The 19,944-nt window shown below is 46.0% G+C and overlaps 1 protein-coding gene across 1 annotated transcript in view; it reads right to left on the bottom strand.

The window, feature by feature from the left end:
• The window catches only part of LOC126537846 (uncharacterized), an 80,690-nt gene that overhangs the window by 35,659 nt on the left and 25,087 nt on the right, over positions 1-19,944 (bottom strand). The window contains exons 4-5 of the mRNA XM_050184920.3: positions 10,191-10,460; positions 4,377-4,507 (exon numbers count right to left, since the gene is read on the bottom strand). Coding sequence (XP_050040877.1) covers positions 4,377-4,507; positions 10,191-10,460 — 401 coding nt within the window. The remainder of the gene's footprint in view (positions 1-4,376; positions 4,508-10,190; positions 10,461-19,944) is intronic.

Here is a 19,944-nt window from a genome sequence, read left to right as displayed (position 1 = left end):
TCCGAGCTCCGGCCAACTACGGTTTAACGAGGTTTCACTGTAGTATGTTTTTCTTGTGTTTTTTTTTCCCATACGTATCAACAAGATTCTACTGCATTACAAAAACTAGACATGTTGGTTTTAATCAATGGCCCACAGACCTCAATACAGTCGTCAGCCCTGACAAAATCCTCAAAACAGACATTGCCCGGGGCATTGCACAAGTAGTCATTATCACTGCAATCTAGGTTGCTCAGGTCATCACTGTCGTCACTGTCATGTCACTGTCGTCGTTTACGGAACCAGTAGCACTGTCTGCTGAACTTCTTGCGTTTTCAAGTTTTTAGTAACCGCTGCTCGCATGAGGGGGCATGAGTGACAGTCTAATTAACCGAATCGGCATGCTTTCGCATTCAAACTAAAGTTTTTCTTCTACAGCAATGTATGGATTCACACAGACATTCAGGCGCGGTCAAATTACACAAAAGATCTAATTAACCAAATTCAAATTAGAGAGTTTTAGAATAGGGGCCCTAGTAGTTTGGGACCCCAAAGAGCTTTGCGGGTGTTAGCGTTGGGGCGTGCAGGAATGAAGAGTTTTAGAATAGGGTTTTGCGTTTGCGGATAGTGTCTTGCGCTGACAGTGCCACTATGGCGTCAAAGAAAAGTTAAATAAATAAAGAAAGAAATAAAGAAAGAAATATTTAAATAAAATATGCCATTTTATGATAGGAATAGTAATCTTGACTTGCGTGTATTCGCGTTTAAGTACAATTTAGAGGCTATTCTGTAAGCAGCAAATGATTAGATGCACTTTGTTTTGAGCAAACCAACTTTACGTGCCTTCACCAGCCAAGCTTAACCATGTTAGGCCTACGAGCCATAAAATCCACAATCAAATTCGGAGTCAGCAGCGTCTAGTGAATCAATATTCATAACACACACTAGTTGAGAGAAAGCGATAACCGCAGTCACTTCTCCTAGCTTGCGAACTTCAAGCGTTACCCCGAATCGAACCCAGTTTGGTGCTTGGTTAGAGCCGTCGCTTCGATGGGTGCCGCCATGTTTGCTGGCGCAAAGCTTTTGGGGCCGCTATTTGGGCTCTCGTTAAATCGGTGAAATAGCATTCCCAACGCAGTTTGTGTCTCGCGCATGCGCAGTGGCTTCGACGCTATTTCTTTGAGGCCCCAAAACATTTGGGGCCCCTATTCTAAGTCTCTCTATCAACAGCAGTCTAGTGTACAATGAATTATTGGCTATAAAGAAGTAAATCTGGTGATATACAATGCAAGAAAATTTTGGTGGGCATGGCTTTTTTCAGCGAGTATTCCCCTGCTACAGTAAAACCTCGTTAATTCAACCCTCGTTAATTTGCAAAATCGGATAATTCAGACGTATTTGGCCACACAAGGTTGATTCGGACAACTCTCAGAGCTCGGCGAGTGCCGCAAATCTGCAATGCAAGAGAGCAAAAACGGCGTCAGCGCCCACCAAAACGAAGTGGTGGATTCGGCACCACCATAGTCATCAGTAGAAATCATAGGTGAATGACAGCAACGCCAGAATGCTTCGTCCTTATTTGTGCCTTTAAAGTCTTTATTCTAGTGTTCACTGCCACGCGTAGCACCGCGTCACCTTTGTGCCTTCATGAAAGCGTAGTCACCATCCATAAATGTGTCGATAGTGACCGCGGTTTAATCCACAGTTGCAGCAAGCATTCGTTTTCGGTCACGTGCCTTCAGAACCGCAAGGTTGCCGTTCATGATCGTGCAGACAGCAGCCGCGGTTTTGTCCACAGTGGTTGCGGCAAACAGTAGTTTCGTGTTAGAGCTCAGCTCCTAATGCAGTGAGTGGCGGTGGCGGCGTAACCAAGTGAACGAGCACAACAGTAAAAGATAAAAGAGCGAACGCGGAGTGGCAGATGAAAGATGTGAGCCGCAAACGGCAGAGACCAATGAGGGCGGCTCCTTCAGTGATGTACGCCTGGGAAAATGGTTTCATGTGGACCTGCCTGGCCATTCGTTTCGTATTATCGTCTGCTCGTATCAGCTCTCACTCGCGCTTGTTTGCTTTGCTTGGTTTGGTCTCGTTCATGCTTGTTTCGATTGTCGTGGTTCGCGATTATTTTGTAATCAGGTTGTATGTGCAATGGGAATTGTGTAGAACTTTCTGGAAGCCAAGTGGCACCAGCGATTACACTGGAATCTTCGACGAGTCATCTAGAAAAGCTGATGTACTTAAGGGGGGACGCGGCCCTTGAAAACCGAAAAATCGCGAAAAGGTCGATTTTTGAAAAACCATATTTTTGGGTTGTATGTCTCATAAACTACCTGTTCCGTAATTATCAGCACCTAATTCAACCGTAAAGTACCAAAAATAACGCTACTTTTGAGGCCACCACGGCCCAAAAAACACGCGCAAATGCCGAAATCAAGTCAAACTTCGCGCGCGCGCCATTCCCAGCCCATGCGGCACGCCCGCGCCATCTTGGTGTCGTTTTGACCGTGGATTCTTTGTCTCTATTTTGCCACCTTGCAAAATGGCATCGTTGGCGCGGTTGAGGCGCTATTGGCATTTCCCGCGATGTGATGCGGAGCGCTGATTGGTCGGAACAGCGCGTTCAAATCTCGCGGGCTAAAGCGCGCCTGCCATTGGCTGCTGCGCGGGTGGCGGCGGCTGCTCCCGCCGCGCTCGCGTCGCTGTTGCCCCTTGCTCCGTCCGCCTCAACGTGAGCTTGCGCGCTGCCCATCGCCTTGCGCTATCTTTTCGATTATTTGCTCCGCTTTTTTTTTTTCACTAGTTCTTCGCTGCACGCGATGCCGGCAAAGCCCAAGACAGTGCAGATGCTCGGTGCACGGGAGCGCGATATGCGTCTTGTACGAGCATCGAACTTCTGATCTCCCGCAGCGAGTGCCGACTGCGTAGACGCTTTTCAGCGGCGGAACTGCGCTTTCGGCTGTCGCCAGTCGAAAATCCGACACACTGAGTGTGCCTGGAGCCGCAAGAGCTAATTAGAAGCTCCGCAGGAGCTTTCTAATAAAAGAAGCACATGGGTTCAACTTAGAGGCCTGTTTTCTCGGAATGGATTTTTTTGCTAGTAGTGGTGCTGGGGACGGCGATATCTCAAGAACCGCTCTTCAGATTTGTATGCCGTTTTTTTTATTCTGTTCCTGAATGACATTGCAAGGGGGTAACTGACTTCTTTTTTTGAAAGCTGGTGCAGTTAATTTATAATAAGCAATTAATTTTTGATGAATGTGGTCATTAGTGGCTACATCAAATTCAAAGTTGTCTTAAAATTTTTTGGAGGGGAAATTAAAGAAAAGGGCTCTTTAGCCCCCTGGGATATCTATCAAGGGATCATCACAGTGAATTTTAGCTTCCTACGATGTCCTGGCATTTCTTCAGGCTCTTCCTCAGGCATATACATACATGAATCACCTAGTTAGACCTCAATAACTCTGTAACTAATAAACATATCTTCATGAAACTTCGCAATTCCTCATAGTTCGGTGGTGTGAACGTACCCTGAAAGTTTCATCTGGATATCTTAAAAAATAAGAAAGTTCGGTCTCCAGGGTAGCCTCCCCCCTTAACCTGTAGATCGCATTTTCGACGATTGCCGACTCTGCTACATGTATCTCTCAAATTCTTTGCCTCAATATATCACAAAATGAAAACATGTATAGAGCTGCGCTCAAATTTCGCAATAAGGAGTATCGTAATCGTCGGTGAATTTTTTACTAAGTGCAAAGCTGTCAAGGATGAAGCACCGTCTACATAGCAATGGGCAGCAATCTGGTGAAAAAATGATTGGAATGTGTGCGCAGTAGTGAAAGGCATATCAAGACGCATGCTGCGGCTGCGCTGTGAAGGAAGTCCCGAGACCTTCGCCAGTGTGCGAGCTAATCAGTCACGAGATGAGAACTGCAGCTTCCGCTTTCGAGCAATATAAAAACAGGATTTGCTGATTTCTTCAGTAAATAAAAGTGTGTTGATGTAGTGAGCATCTGTTTTGTTTTCTTGATACTCTCGATAATTCGACATTCGGTAAATTCAGACATTTTTTTTTGGCCCCACGATATTCGACTTAACGAGGTTTTCCTGTATAACAAAACTGCATATGCGAGATCTATTTTCTTGCTGAGCACATGCCCCGTGTTAAAACTCATCTGAAGCAGCTGTATTCCAATGCGGGCGGAACACAAATAATGCTTGCATACTTGGATTTTGTCGCATGTTAAAAAAGCCAGGCGGTAAAGATTAAAACAGACCCCTCTGCTACAGTGCACCTCGCAGCCCAATGTGCAGTTTGAGGACCTTGAAACTCGCAAGGAAATTAAGAACAAAGTCCCAAGGACGAAAGAAAAATAAAGCTTGCCACCCTGGACTCTCACTTGGTGAGGCTGGAGCTGGGACTGGCATGGATCTCGAGCACTTCGACAACGGTGGCTGACCGGCTGTTGGAGTGCACCCGCACCGAGATGTTGGCATACTTGGACTGCTCCAGCGGGTTCCACGCCGAAAACTGCATCGACACAGTTCCAGCACGTTATGAGCCCCAACAACTGGCATTGATCACTTGCATGAAAACAAATGAGAGACTCCTCTAGAGGTACAGCACTGTGAGGCTATGCACAAACAGCCATACTGTTACACTGTAGTGACGGTGAGCAACTGAGTACTACCAAATGTGCAAGTTAGGAATTTTAACTCTAATTGGGTGAATTTGAGCTCAAAAAGACAAGCCACACTCCAATCGTGACGGTGGTGAGCACAGCTGTCAGTCGTTGAGTCAACTCTACCGGATCTAGTGTGTCCGACACATATAGTATGTGTATCACACAGCACATTCCAGGGTAATCACTGATGCACGCTTACATTCAAACATGTACACTATTTGCAACACACGCACAATCTCATCAGACACACCTCTCCTACTACAATCACCGACAGATTTTTCGGACTCCAAAAATTGTTGTTGTTAATCATTGTTAGCCCGCTAACTATGGTTTGAAACGCCGGTTTTGAGACTTCCCGCGCCGCTCACAGACACACTGCCCTCTGAAGTTTTTGCGCTCATCGAAGTAGAAAGCAAATATCGCCGCCCACTATCGATGATTTGAAACGCCGCTTTTGAGACTTTCTGCGCCATTCATGGACACTTTGCACCGTAGGACATAAAAGAGAATAACTATATTTTTGTTTTCTAAGCAGTTTGCTTTTCCCCCACCAGGTGTTCGTTTTTGGGTGCACTCTGAAGTTTTGGTGATCGTCAAAGCACAAAGCAAAAATGGCCGCCTCCCGGAGCGGCCTGTGTGCTTTGAAAGATTGCAGATCTCGCAATGCCGTTGCATTTGTGGCTGACTGTATCCTTGGATTGAGCCGCAGCGAGTCTGAGGATGCTACCTTTTCGTCAGACTTTGACTCTGAGACCGACAACGACGCAAGCCAGCCTGGAATATCGACGGCCGCAGCCTGGCACACGGAACTGTAGTGCTTGCACTTAAATTTTTGTAGTTGAATACCTGTTCAATAAAATATTTAGACTTTTTTCGGAAATAGTGCCAATTAGATGGCAGTACATTTTGCATATCACATAATTTTTGTTACATTTTTTTCTTATTAGGTAAAAGGGTGTCTTTACAAACTGTTCAATTTTGTCGTGCAATCTTGATTTTGGCAATTTATACCTTTTTTATGACATACATCTCGTTAATAAAAATTTTATGGGTGAAAAGTGCATTCATTCTGCCTTTTGTTTAAGTATTGCATAAAATATTGAGTGCAGTAGTTCCTTCAGAAAAAGAAACCTGGCGTAACTTACAAAAAACACCATTTCCCTCCCCCATGGCGGGGAAAGAGTTAAGCCGCAAAGTTCGATTTTCCGGGCTAAATCGCTCATTCCAAGTCACGCTACCCAATCTTGCGGGCCGCCATGTTGAATTTTCAGGTGGCATGGCTTCCAATGGGTGCTCTATAGCCTCCAAGATTGGGAGGTGCACGCTTTCAATAGAGAGCGCACGTCATCCTCCAGTCTCAGAGGTCATGCCCGTTTTTCCTTGGCTGACAAAACGCTCCAGAGGATAGCACTTTTTCTTGTCTCTTTCTTTTTTCGGTCAGCACTATCGTTATAATCACTTAATGCGAGATCCATTTTTTTAATAAATTAACTTATATTGAAAATTTTGGTTGCTATCTGCACATGCTGTGTCTACAGAGCAGGTGTGTCTCGGAGACGTCGCATCTTTGTGAGTATTTGTGCGGCTTTGCATTTGTGTGATTGGCACTCTTGGAGTGATCGTGGGGACGTCACTCTTGCGTAAATCCAAGCAAATCTGATTGCCTCCAAGGTTAGCATGAAGCAGTTCATTATTAGAGGTATTATTAAGCCACTCTAAGCCTAATCAATTTTATTTTTTGGTTGTGAACAAGTTTTTCACGCTGTTTGATTTTTCACACTATTTCTCAGTCCCCACGAGGTACGGGAAATCGGTCTGCAACTGTATTACGATTGGGACAATATACCAGAAATTTGGGATACAGCAGGGTTTGCGATGCACTAAGCAACAACTTGATAATGCTGATTATCCAGTGTAAATTAACATAAAGAAAAAGTAAAAGAACAATACATGGCAATATGCATGCCATAATGAAGGACACTGGCGCATTAAACTGAACATGGTGATAGCTGAGGAGGAGGGCACCACTGAAAAATACAAGGAGCATTGCAACCACTACTTTCATCAATGAAGGTCGCGTAGAGAGGGGGCTCACATTAGTGAGTTCCTAAAGCAGCTAGGAGTGATGTCAATGATTGCACCCATGACTGGTTGAGGTTCGTTAGTCATCGACTGAAAAAACAACTTAAGTTAAACCTCAACATAACAAACACAAACATAACGAATTATCAGATATGACAAAGCAAATATAAACTTTGGTTGGTCACGCTCTATTTCAATGGAGTATTCTGCTACTAAAACGAAATTGGTAATGTGGGCTCTGACAAAATGTTGGTTATAGCGAAGCAAATTTTTGTTTGCACATGCCTCAATATCTATATCCTGGTAGCAAAAATGCCAGATACAGTTGCTGACCCGAACTTTCAGACACCCGATTTTTCAGACCTGCACATTCCTGTGGCACCACCACCTAGCTTTAGCACCAATGTACAATGGTAATAACGGACATTTCGGATGCCACATGGTGTTTCGGGCCTGAAGAGTGCGTGCATGCCACAAACATGGTGGCCATAACACCAGACCACCAGAGGTGGTCACCACCAGATCAACTGGTACGTAACCCCAACTTTGGTTGCAGACTCCTGAGGAAGCAGCGCTCGTTAAGCCTAGCAGACTGAGTAGTGCCGCTGGCAGAGTGGCTGGTGACAAGTTGCCATGGGAACCTCACTGCCAATATGTTTGTAGTCGCAGACCTTACTTACGTGCATGTTTTGGGTAGCGGCTTTGCTTGGTTAGACCACAGTTGGCAAGGCCAACATGACAATCCTGCGCAATAACACAGATTGTGCGGTGGCGTATTCGTAGTGATGCAGAGTGCGTATGTGCAATTTATTGTTTTCCCGTGCCTCTCACCGGCATGGCAAGATGTCGACGGTTGATTAAAATCCACAGGAGACCCTTTGGTGGCCTGTTAGAGGCAGCCCTCTTGTGTTTCTTTTGCACAGACCCGATCGTAATTTTTTTTCTCAGGTACTATTTATAACATAACCGCTTATAGTATGGGACTGGAAAAAATGCGGTATTTTCATTCTGACTCCCATTCCTCTTCCCATAGGTGTATCTGCATACCACTTATAGCGCAGCCCCATGAAGCGGTATACTGGTTATAATGTGGTTGCCGGAAAATCCTGCACACAAGTGAGGCAGCGAGCGCGCTTCTCAAGGAGGTGAAGTCTAGGGTTTGACGAAAACTCGTCTGGCGAGGAAATAACATGGCTGAATAAACGTACACTCGCCAACTGAAAAAATTCAAAACACGGATTGACGTTTCGGCGCCCAATACGGGTGCCTTGTTCACAATGAGCGAATGCATGGTGGTCTTTATTATATATGCGTCGGAAGACGTAATGCGCTTGCGTACAACTCAGGGAGGGGTCCCCGTGTCCGGTTTATCATGTTAGTAGTAGTGTTGTTACTACTACTAACACGTTAAACCGGACACGGGGACCCCTCCCTGAGTTGTACGCAAGCGCATTACGTCTTCCGACGCATATATAATAAAGACCACCATGCATTCGCTCATTGTGAACAAGGCACCCGTATTGGGCGCCGAAACGTCAATCCGTGTTTTGAATTTTTTCAGTTGGCGAGTGTACGTTTATTCAGCCACTTCCCAAGGAGGTGCGTCGGACGAGGGAAGAGCGACGAGGGCGATGCAAAGGAGGAGGAAGAGACGTGGAGAGAGCAAACAAATAAAGAACAGAAGCAGGGGGCAGGGGAGGTTAGAAAAGAAAAAAAAAATCACAGCTACAAGAGGGAGGAATACGGGAGGTGCTTAATAGGCGCGCAGCAGGTTGCCTAGGTGATGGAGAAGCCTTTTGCTCCGGCTGCTTGTTAACCATGTGTGGTGTGTATCAAGTGCATTGCCACTCTCTGGCTCTTCAGTTTGTGTGCGGAAAGTGCAGCCGCTGACTGATTTTTTTCCGACAGGGTAGGGGGTTGCAAAATTGGCTGAATTATCGGGCAAGCTGGAAAAACAAATTTTGACAGTGAGATCAGCTTGTAGTTCTCCACCATCACTCCACCATCACAGAAAAATCAGTCGAGGCAGTAAATGTGTTTCGTGTTTGCCCACCGTGATTTACGTCGTCATGAAGTGCAGATATCACGCATGCAACCTAGACTCTGCAATGCTGTCAGTTTAAACTGTGTTCCACAAATTTATTAGTTCGGAACATTGTCCACGTGCGAGCTTTCACAGTTTTGACCAGAATTATTGTAGGAAACTCCATGACTATACCAGTACAGCCATATACAAACTTTTGCTATATGCATTCAGTGTAGTTGCCGGATGACCAGGCGTCACTTCACTTCAGGAGCGCTGCCATCAGTGCAGCCTGTGCACGTGACATCATGCCAGATCAATGTGTATTTGTCTGAGTATGAACATACATCAAAAGCGAGCTTCTCACGATGACGTACTGCCTGGCAACCCCGCAGGCTAGGCCTAGCCTGTGCCCTCTTGTCTGGAAACGGTGGCCAAAGTTGTGATTTGGCGCAGAGTCAACGAAATACATTGCTGTGACTGTACGGTACTTAGGAAATGGAGGAGCCATCTTGCCAACGAAATTGAAGGCACATCCCGATCGTATGCTTCGATTCCCAAACACATGTGGTTGCTTGGCCTACGTGTTTTGCATGTACAAGAGCCTCTGAAAAATGTTTTGATTATAGTGTGGTACCAGATATTTTGCGACTCGTGTGACTTGTGTTATAAGCAGTCTACGCTGTATGCGTATAAAAAATATCAGATATAATGAAAGCATTTTCATATCCGAGACAACTTCGTTATAATAAAATCCGACTGTATAGAGCATTCATAAATGGCAAAACATTCAACCTGCCTACTTCTGTGGGCCTTCACTGTCAAGAACCCAAATCTATAAATACAGCGAAATGATTGGCAGGACCGCTCTGATGCCATTCTTAGACATGCCGGGTGAAGTGCAGTATAGGTGTCAGGCATCATCGACCTGCAAAATAAGCAGATACTCACTCACCCATACTTTCGCAGGCGATGAACTCAGTCACACTCGTGTGTACTCCCATTTGTCGGCACTCACTCAGATTCCCACTGACGTCCACTCGTACTCCCTAACGCCGTCTCGTTTTTGTGGTCACTTCCATTTTACATTTACCGGCACTGACTCATGCTCATCCTCATGTCCACCCACAGTCGCCGACAGTCGCACACATTCCTACTCACGCCCACTCAAAATCACCATCACTGAATTTTGTTTGCACATATGTTAACTGACACTCACTGCTGTTTATACTCATGTCCACTTGTATCTTTCATCACTCACTGAATGCCTGTTTCACACCTGTGAGGTGCATATGGAGGGAATACTAGTCGGTGCAGTCGTGAGCGAGTATGCCAACCTATGCCATGCACAGACACAAGCACTAAATTTCCCTCTAGTGTTCTTGTGATGAAACCCTACAGTCGCTACTGCAACAGGCACTCACGGAGGAGCTGTTTCGGTAGAGGAGGGTCTCCTCGCCGGTCTCAAGGGCCTCGAAGCGCTGCAGCAGCGACCGTCCCTCGATGCGCCAGATGGGTGGCCGTGCACGGTGCACGTCGGTCACTGCGATGATGTAGTCGCCCGGCTGCAGCTCTCCAGATGTGTTGGCCGCGCCCGGCTCCGTCACCACAACTGGCACCGGCGTCCGCCACGAGCTGGTGTTGGTCGCAGGCCGGCGCGTGTAGTCCCGCTTGACCCCACCACCGATGCCGCCCTGCACACAGCGTTGCCGCCGCGCCTATTAAACCAGAAGACCATCCGGTAAGCGACTGGGCATTTCATTTCGGAATGAAATTTTCCAGTAAAAGGTCAGAACCTGGAATACTACTATTGGCCATAGTTCAACGTAACAAGTGAAACAGCCTAGCTGATAAAGGGCAGCATTTCAGGCCAGTTGGTGTAGTGCTGCTCACTGTATCGTAGAACAGGACAGAGGATGTGCAGCGGTAAACAAAACGACTGTTTGGTATGCAGTAGTCGCCCTTCTTTTTGTTTTCAAATTGTAACACAGTTCAGACAAATCTATAGTAGACTTCCCTTAATCAGACCATGACGGGACTGTCAAAATTGATTGAATTATCCAGCGAGTTGAATTAAACAACCTGTGAAAAAAAAAATGCCATAGCATACCGCTGATTCATTTGCCAGTACTTCTCCGATTCTAAAAACAAGCCTGCGAATCAAATGCGCTCCCTCATTCTACGCATCCAAAGTACAAAACTGACATAGAAATGACCATTAAAGCTCCGAAACAGAAGCAAAAATCTAAAGCGCACTCAATTTCTTAGCAAGAAAAATGGGCAAGGGTCTAATATGTGTTGCATTTTGACTGGCTTCCTAAATTCAATTTCGCCACGATACATCAGTGTTATGCAGTAATGCTTATGAATGCCGCAAAGGTCGTTTTGGCACTGTGTCCAACTGCACCACACAGGCAATTTTCGAGCAAACTTTTTGAAAAAGAAAGAGAGAGAGAACAAAAAGAAAAGACACATGTCAAAAGTGGGCAAATAATTTTTTTTTAATTAATTTTTTGGGGTTTTACGTGCCAAAACCACTTTCTGATTATGAGGCACGCCGTAGTGGGGGACTCCGGAAATTTGGACCACCTGGGGTTCTTTAACGTGCACCTAAATCTAAGTACACGGGTGTTTTCGCATTTCGCCCCCATCGAAATGCGGCCGCCGTGGCCGGGATTCGATCCCGCGACCTCGTGCTCAGCAGCCCAACACCATAGCCACTGAGCAACCACGGCGGGTTAGTGGGCAAATACCATAATCAGGCATTGTGAGGTACAGTTATTCTTGAAAATCTTCCTAGGGCAGTGCGAAAATAGGCCTTTTAAACGAGTTGGGCTGTGTTCAACGTATTTACTATCCCCTGAGCTCCGTAGAGACAGACGCCAGACGGACAAAAGCGGTCACTGTTGGAGTCACCATTGGGCTCTGGCATGTGCATGCCAACGGGTCAAGTTCAAATTATCTGGCGAAAGCCAATTTTAGAGTCAAAATAATAAAAGTCTGGGCCCATAGAAATGCATGGACACCGGCCGGGACCTTAAGCCAGGATCAAATTAACCAGAGTCTAATTAATGAGTCTACTGTACTGCACTGTAGTCTTTAACCAGTTATATAATACAGTTTTTTCCATTCCAGGTCACAGGTTAAATTTAAATTTTACTTGCAAGAGAAGTGGCAAAGTCACAGCATGCATAGAGAGCTGCTGTTAATGCACTGAGAAATGAACCCACACACCATCTGGACTCACAAGCGTCATTCAGCAGATGCTGAGGTTGAATCATTCTCATGACCCCCCCACCTTTTCTTTTTTCCTTTGTAGCTTGTAGTCCTTTGTTTTAAAAAAAGTTCCTGGGTTTTACATGCCAGAACCACGATCTGATTATGAGGCAAGCAATAGCAGGGGGGCTCCAGATTAACACTGAGCTCCCAGGGTTCAGCCACCCAATGCACAGAACGTGAGAATTTTTACATTCTGCCCCTGTCGGAATGTGGCCACAAGATCAGAACACATGACCTCTAACAGCCCATCGCCATAGCCACTGGGCTGTTACTGAGGTGGGTACCCTAACTGATAATTTAAATTCACATTATTGCAGCAGTGTTGTCAAAGCTTTGGAGAGCACTTAAAAAGGTCAGCTGCAAATAAATTTCAGACTACGTAAAAAGCTTGGTTTCAGATAATGTAGATACAGAAGAGCCTTCGTGCAAAGTTTCACACTTGAGATACGACTGGATGTGTCAGAAAAAGCTAACTAGTAATTTTTTTATTGGCCCTTTTCCCGGAGCAGTTTGCTCCATAGGAGCGAGAGAGCGCTTCTGCCATCACACCACACATTGCCTCAGGCGAATGCGAAACCATTACCGTTTCTACACTGCTACTGTGCTATCAGCTGCGGAAATGCAAGCAGGTGATTGCTAAGGCACTGCACTTCGTTTGCGCCACAAAATGTGGAATGCTAGAGGAAAGACGTGTGCGCTAGTTGGCTGCAAGAACAGCGAATGGCATCTTAAGAAATGGAATGAATCTGTGTGGCCCAGTTCACGAACCGCTGCTACGAAAAGACTGCCTGTGTTGCCGGCCCTTCGCAATGCACGGCTTTCCTCGAGGAGAAAAAAAAATATTATTCATCCACCAAATCTACATCGCTAACCTCTAAACAAAGGACTTCCACCGTAGAAAGCCGGCAAGAATGTGTACCACCTGTTACACAGCGATAACTGTAGTAGCGTCGCTTTATGGCATAGTAAGTTTCTTGCACATTATTTATACGCACCTACTTCAAACTCACGACCACTCTATCACCCCTATGTCAAGGATAAGTGAATGGGCGCACAGTTGAATCAATGCGCCGAAGCATGAGTGACGTCGACTACACCTACAGCAGACGAATGTTAGAAGGTGAATGTTTCGTAATGGTTCAGAGTAAGCAAGTGACTAGCAACAATACGTGTTTGCCACAAGCTGTTATACAAAGTACAGAACATCAACGTTGCAAGCCTAGTGCGCAGCAAAAACAAATCTGTTGCAACAAAGCACACTGGCGAGCAATTAGGCAGGAAATAAATACTCGGATAATGACCGCACGAGGAACTTTTCCTTTTGCCAAATAAATAAAGAACAAAACGCACTCATCCTGATTTAATTCATAAGTGGAAAGTTTGGACAGCTTTTAATACATTTATAGCGTCACTTTCAGTACATACACTGCTTGTGCCGTTTAGACAAGGCATAACGAGCTCCAAAAGCGCTTACATGTCCTCTGAAGCTGTGACCGAAGCTTCGTGTCATCCAACCAGTCACAGCCCACGATTTCTACTGAAGCAGAGCTTTGCTGAACCGCACCGACGTCGTACAGTGCCATTGTAAACACGGAGGCAATGGAGGCAGTTGGGGCAAGCAATGGATGCGTCACCACATGATCAAACATGGCAGTGCCCACAAAATCGTTGTGAGAAGGGTCTGTACCAAAATTGAAAGAATTCCGGCAGAACCCATCTCACGGTAAACATCAACATTAATGCGATTAGCATTGAACCAATGTAGCGACACACCGTATTGCCATCACTGAAGCGCGTCATGTGTGAGGTATGTATGCAGCTGGGCTCCTCTCTCGCACTTCTCTGAGGACACAATGTGTCACCTAGGGCACCCCTGTGATGTCCAACCAAAAAGCCTTGACCTCCAAGAACCAATACTCGGAACGAAATCAAACCAGCTTAAAGGTCAAGACTGGCATGTGGCTTGCCATTCTTACAATCCATATATATTGTCGGAAAAGGACTACGGAAAGCCTTTACAGTACTGGCCCTAATATATGAGGATGTCCTACCATATGCAGCACAAGTGAGGAACTGTCTCAGAAACCAGCATGAACTAGGATGCTGGCTATACGGGAGCAAATGCGCAACAGCCAAATCAGTTGTAATTGGAGAGACAGGCTGGTCTTAATTTCAAATCAGAGAGGCAAGATAAAATATGCAGTATGCAGGATGGCTGTAATTGATGCCCAACACTAACTATAGCTGCAGAATATATAAATACCTATGGTACCACGGCCAATAGATGCATCGGATAAAGTGGCTAGAAAGCCTGGAAGAGAAGTACAGACGAAAGAAACCACGAGCATCCAGGAGCAAAAAAGGAGGTGGACTGGGGCCAAGCAGCGGCAGAAGGCATCATCAAATCGAACACAAGAGACCTGGTTCAGGGCAGTCAAAAGGAAGCAAAGCTTGTCGCTCTACCACCAGCACAAGGAAGACCCTGCACAGGAGCCATACTACAGATGGGATAGAGCAACTGCTCTCTTCCTCTAGACCCGAATGGGCTCCCTTCTGGCGCAGCAACGGAGACACAAATTGTTCAGGTCGGGGCCAGTATGTCGCCTGTGCAGCAATGGTGAGGACACCAATTCCCATTCCCCATGAATGCCTGGGGCTACCTGCAGATCCCCGACCACACACCCTGCCTGCAATATTTGTACTCAGCGGTCTGACCAAAAACCAAGACAAACTGGCAGAGGCAACAAAGTTTGCAGAAGTTGAAGCAGCTACGCAATCGCACTACCGAGACAAACTCGGCTAGTGATGACGACACATGAACGAACACTGCGTGCAAGGTCGCGCAACCGGCCAAGAAAACTGTTACCAAGGAAAACAAACTGCGACCCGTCAAGATGCATCAAATGGACTGAGCCAACCAAAGCAACTCAAGGTGCCATGAAGCAGGCAAACACTTGGGAATGAATATGGGCTCGGATTGAACTGATGTCGGCTTCACACAAGCCGCCGCAAGAGGGCATCAGAGAACAATGCAGACAGATCACAAAAAAGACGCGACATGTTCATGGAGAACAACCATAAAAGTGAACTTAAGAAACTGAACAACGCTAGTTATCCTGCAGCGCTTCAAGCACCTGCCCTGTATCAAAATGGATGAGGAAGTCTTACTTTACTTAAGTCAGCACAGGGCATGTGTGTAAATATACAGTTAAACCTTGGTACAACAAAGTAGGTAAAATCGGCAATTTGCTTTGTTATAACGAAATTTATTTCGATTAAAATTTGACCTTCTTGTGCAAATAAGTACAGTCGCCGATCGATTTTCTTGCAAGGAAAGAGGCCGCAGAATAGTCCGAATTATCGGGCAATCGAGAAAAGCAAGTTTGAACGAGAAAATTTATTTTGATGAATTTGGGAGTCAGCAACAAATGATACGGTTTCATGCCACGTCGACAATACCTTCACATCAGTGGTATGAATTAAACGAAGCCAGCCACACCTGTGCGTACACTCCGGCTCTGCAGCTGATAGCATTGCCCGCAATGGGACGACACTATCATGAAAAGTGCCGACGGTGGGATGCGAATGCTTCATCTGCCTCTCGCTCCTACAAGTCCTTTAAACTTCAGATTACGCAACCTCCAATACTAAATGCATGGGAAGACAGCTAACATGATGCCACGCCGTCTCGGAATGCCCACTCTTTGCACACGCAGAAGATTATCTCTAAAGCAGGGTGTGTGGCTGCGTATGCGCTCAGCCGTGCTTACAGCCATGCGCAGCCATGGCTGAGACATGCGCCAAGTTACCCCAGCCCCCCTTCCATCTATCCCCTCATGCACGCTTAATCCCATGATCGCGAGCGAGCTCCCCTCTTTGCTCGCGCGGAAAGAGGGCCCTTGTAAAGCCGCCATCTTTCGTGCCTCACCCTCGCACACTTTCCCTCGCACCTAAAGCAGACAGTGCGCAGGTCGCGATAAGATCTTATCGCACTAGGACTTTATACGGAACATGATGCGGCTCCACTTTGGCGGTCACTCTTGTCATGCAATTTGAGAGGTGCGTTTGCAAGCAGCCGCTTGTAATTCAATCATTTAACCATAGGCATCCGCGGAAGTTTCCACTTATTGTCTTGGCATCCCTTGCGGAGGAAGCGAAATTTCGTTCAATTGAAATCACATAAAAACACACTTTGTTATATTGAGGTTCTGAATACATGGTGTTCTATGGACAAGAAGCATTGAAAACTTAAGTACTTCATTATATTGAAGTTCGTTTCGAAGTTCGTTTAACTGTATATTCAGAAAAGAGTATCTGAATATGTATGGTGTGGGTTCGATACCGCTCAAGACCGGATAAATTTTAAAGGATTTTTTTGTCATTGAAGAGCGGCACATACCCAGTGACACATAACCAGTGACACAAGTTGGTCTGACAGTTGGTTACGAACCCAGTTCTCTCAGCACAGCAGTTCGATTAGCTGCCAATTGAACTACAGACTACCCAGTGTCCCAAGGAAAACAGTAGCAGACACTGATAGATGGGCAAACCGACACATGAAAATGCGTGAGGTACCTTAAGAATGTTAATCGCATTAAGACACTGCCACTAGCCCTCGCCAGAAGGGACACATGACCTAGAAAGCGCGGCTCCTTGGCGTAACATCAGAGTTTAGGTGGCATCTGCAGTGCGCTGAAAAATCTCAGAGGCGACATGCTGGGACTCACGTCGCACATGTCATCTGCTTAGGTGCTATTTAATGGCTTCTAATAAGTAAATTAGTAGACAATTACTTGCCCTACACATACATTTGCCATGATTGCAGTACACTCAAATCTCATTACTACGAACCCCACATTAACTAATTTCTCAAATTTATGAATATATTAAAAATCCCTGCCAGATTTCCTATATTTTCAATGTAAAAATATTTCAGAACTACAAATTTCAATACAGCACATATTTCAGAATAACGCACATAGTTTATTTTCTCCTTTATAACCAAGGAATATCAGTATTACGAATTTGGCTAAAAGTAACAGTGCCACAACTCTCGCTTGAAATAGAAACCGAGAGTGCTGTAGCTATCATCACCACCATGTCGAGTGCCAACTGCTTCACCCCAACTTCACCCCAACTTTGTCGTGAAGACGACAAAGGTGTGGCGATGTTCGTGCGAGATCCAACGATGAATGCAGCTAGCGACGGCGCCAAGAAGAAACGAAAGCAGTTTTCGCTGCAGGGAACAAGTGAATCGACGTGTGCAGACAGCATGGCATTGTCCCATCGTCCATCGCGACCGTATTGAAAGACCGAGACAAGATTGTCAAGCTACACCGGGAATCAATCACAACTCGCTCCTATGAGGAAACGGTTGCGACTGGCAAACTTTCAAAATGTAGACCAAGCTGTTCTCACGTGGTTCAAAGATGCCAGACTGCAAAGCGTTCCCGTGTTTGGCCTAATGCTCCAAGAAAAAGCCTGTGAATTCGCCGATGCACTTGAAATAACTGGGTTCGACGCCAGTGCGGGTTGGCTTTTTTGTTTCCGCCAAAGGAACAGAATAGCTTGGCAGGTAGTCTCAGATGAGGAAAAGGCTGCTGACAGAGAAGGAGTGGATTCCTGGCACTATGATTATTTTCTAGAGGTGGCTGAATCATACTCTGAAGACGATATTTTCAATGCAGATGAGACCGCATGTTTTTATCAGTTGCTGCCAGACCGGACGAAGCACTTCAAAGGGCAGCAGTGCAAACGAGGGAAGAAGTCGCATCTTCACGTGACAGTCCTGCTGTGCTGCAATGCAACCGGCAAGAAGAAAATTAAACCGCTCATCATCGGCAAGTACATGAAGCCTCGCTGCATGAAAAACATCATGTCGTTACCGTACGACTACAGCACCAACAAACGAGCCTGTATGACCACAGAACTCTTTTCCAAATGGCTCAACAAACTGGACGACCAAATGAGGAGGGATGACCAAATAATTCTGCTGATTGTCGACAACTGCTCTGCTCACATTGTGAACGTTCGCTTGATGCACGTTCGCTTGGAGTTTTTGCCGCCAAACAACACGTCCTTGCTGCAACCCCTAGGCCACGGCATTATAAAGAGTGTGAAAGCAGAATTTCATAAGCGCCTTGTGCAGCGGTTGATTATCAACTTCAGCCTAAAGTAGCCGACTGCAATCAATATTCATCAGGCAGCGGAAATGCTCACTGAGGCTTGGCGGAACTTGAAGGCATCCACCGTTAGCAACTGCTGGCGAAAAGCAGGGCTTGTCAAGGCGCCTGTGCAGCTAGAAGATGACCCGGAGGTGACGACAACAACCCAGGAGACCTGTGGACCGAGGTTGCGGAACTGCTGTCTGCCGTCTCTTCCTTTGACGACTGAGTGGAAAGCGACAGTGTAGCACTAACGGCGGCGGATCTGACAACCGAAGAGATTGTTAATTGCGTTTGCTGCGTCTCCAGTAACGATGACGACCCGAAGAAAGACGACTGTGGGTCAACGAACAAAGAAGGTGAGATCATGTCGAACATTCATGTTTTAGTTGATGATGATGTGTGGTGTTTTGTGGTGCAAGGGCCAGGTTTGGCCAAAGAGTGCCATGACAAGTGGTAGCGTTAACAATGTATTATGGAAGATGTGACTTGGCTGTAAAGTGGCCTAAAAATAGTCGCTGTAAAGTGCGTAAAATATACGTGCTATAAAATTATGGCGATGACTAATGATGAATACAATGAACATTAAAATCCATCGTAGAAGAATGATGCATTGTTTAAAATATGCGAGATGTTAAATTGTTAACAGCACTACTACCTCGCCAGAGCCCTTGAACCACAAGGGCCTAGAGGCATGTGCTATTCAGAGTAATTATCACAGCGGCATCCTCTGAAGAGAGGAAGCGCTACGAACGTGTGGGGCTAATAACATGCAATACAACATCTTTCAAAAAACCTAGGACGGCGTCGGTGTCAAAGAGTGGTTCTGGACCAAGTAACATAACAGGATGAAGGGGGATGTGTTGCCGGTATGCTAAGAGAAAATGTTTCCTTCTTTCAGATTCGGCTTCCCGACACTCCAGTAGGACGTGGAGGACGGTCAGCCTCTCCCCGCATCTACCACAAGTTGGAGGCTCGTTTCCCGTGAGTAAAAAGTTATGTGTGCCAAAAGTGTGTCCTATTCTTAGACGGCAGAATAGGACGTCTGTCCGGCGGGATTTTGTTACAGGAGGCCAGAAACCTAATTGTGGCTTTATTACATGCAGTTTATTATTTATTTCTTCGTCCCACATGCGTTGCCAGTGGTTTCGTAGTTTCCTTCTTAAGAAAGGCTTCAGGTCTGTGACAGGGACCGAAGCAGTAGGACTAAGTGCATGCAATGAAATTGATGTGGCCATCTGGTCGGCTAGAACGTTTCCCTCGATGCCCCTATGTCCAGGCACCCAGCATATGATCACATGTTGGTTAGATATATATGCTTTGCACAGTGCGGAGTAGAGTTCATTAAATACTGGATTTTTGTGATTACAGAAAGACATCAAGGCCTTCACAACACTGAGGGAGTCCGTATATATAATTGATTTCTGGAGTTGTGATTTATTTATATGCTTTACGGCCGACAGCAATGCGTAGGCCTCAGCTGTAAAGATACTAGTTTCCGGATGCAGTACATCGGTTTCAGAGAAGGATGGGCCGACGGCTGCATAGGACACCCCGTCGTGTGACTTTGATGCGTCTGTGTAGAACTCCGTGCAGGAGTATTTGTGCTGGAGTTCCCGGAAATGCATCTGGATTTCAATCTCTGGAGCATGCTTTGTGACTTCCACGAAAGATATATCGCATTGTATGAGCTGCCACTCCCAAGGAGGTAGCAGCTTGGCTGGATGCATTAGGC

This window comes from Dermacentor andersoni, chromosome 4, assembly GCF_023375885.2.
Source record: "Dermacentor andersoni chromosome 4, qqDerAnde1_hic_scaffold, whole genome shotgun sequence".
Lineage (NCBI taxonomy): Eukaryota > Metazoa > Arthropoda > Arachnida > Ixodida > Ixodidae > Dermacentor > Dermacentor andersoni.
The sequence above is the reverse complement of the archived record's forward strand: the minus strand, read 5'-3'. Positions and strand labels throughout refer to the sequence as shown.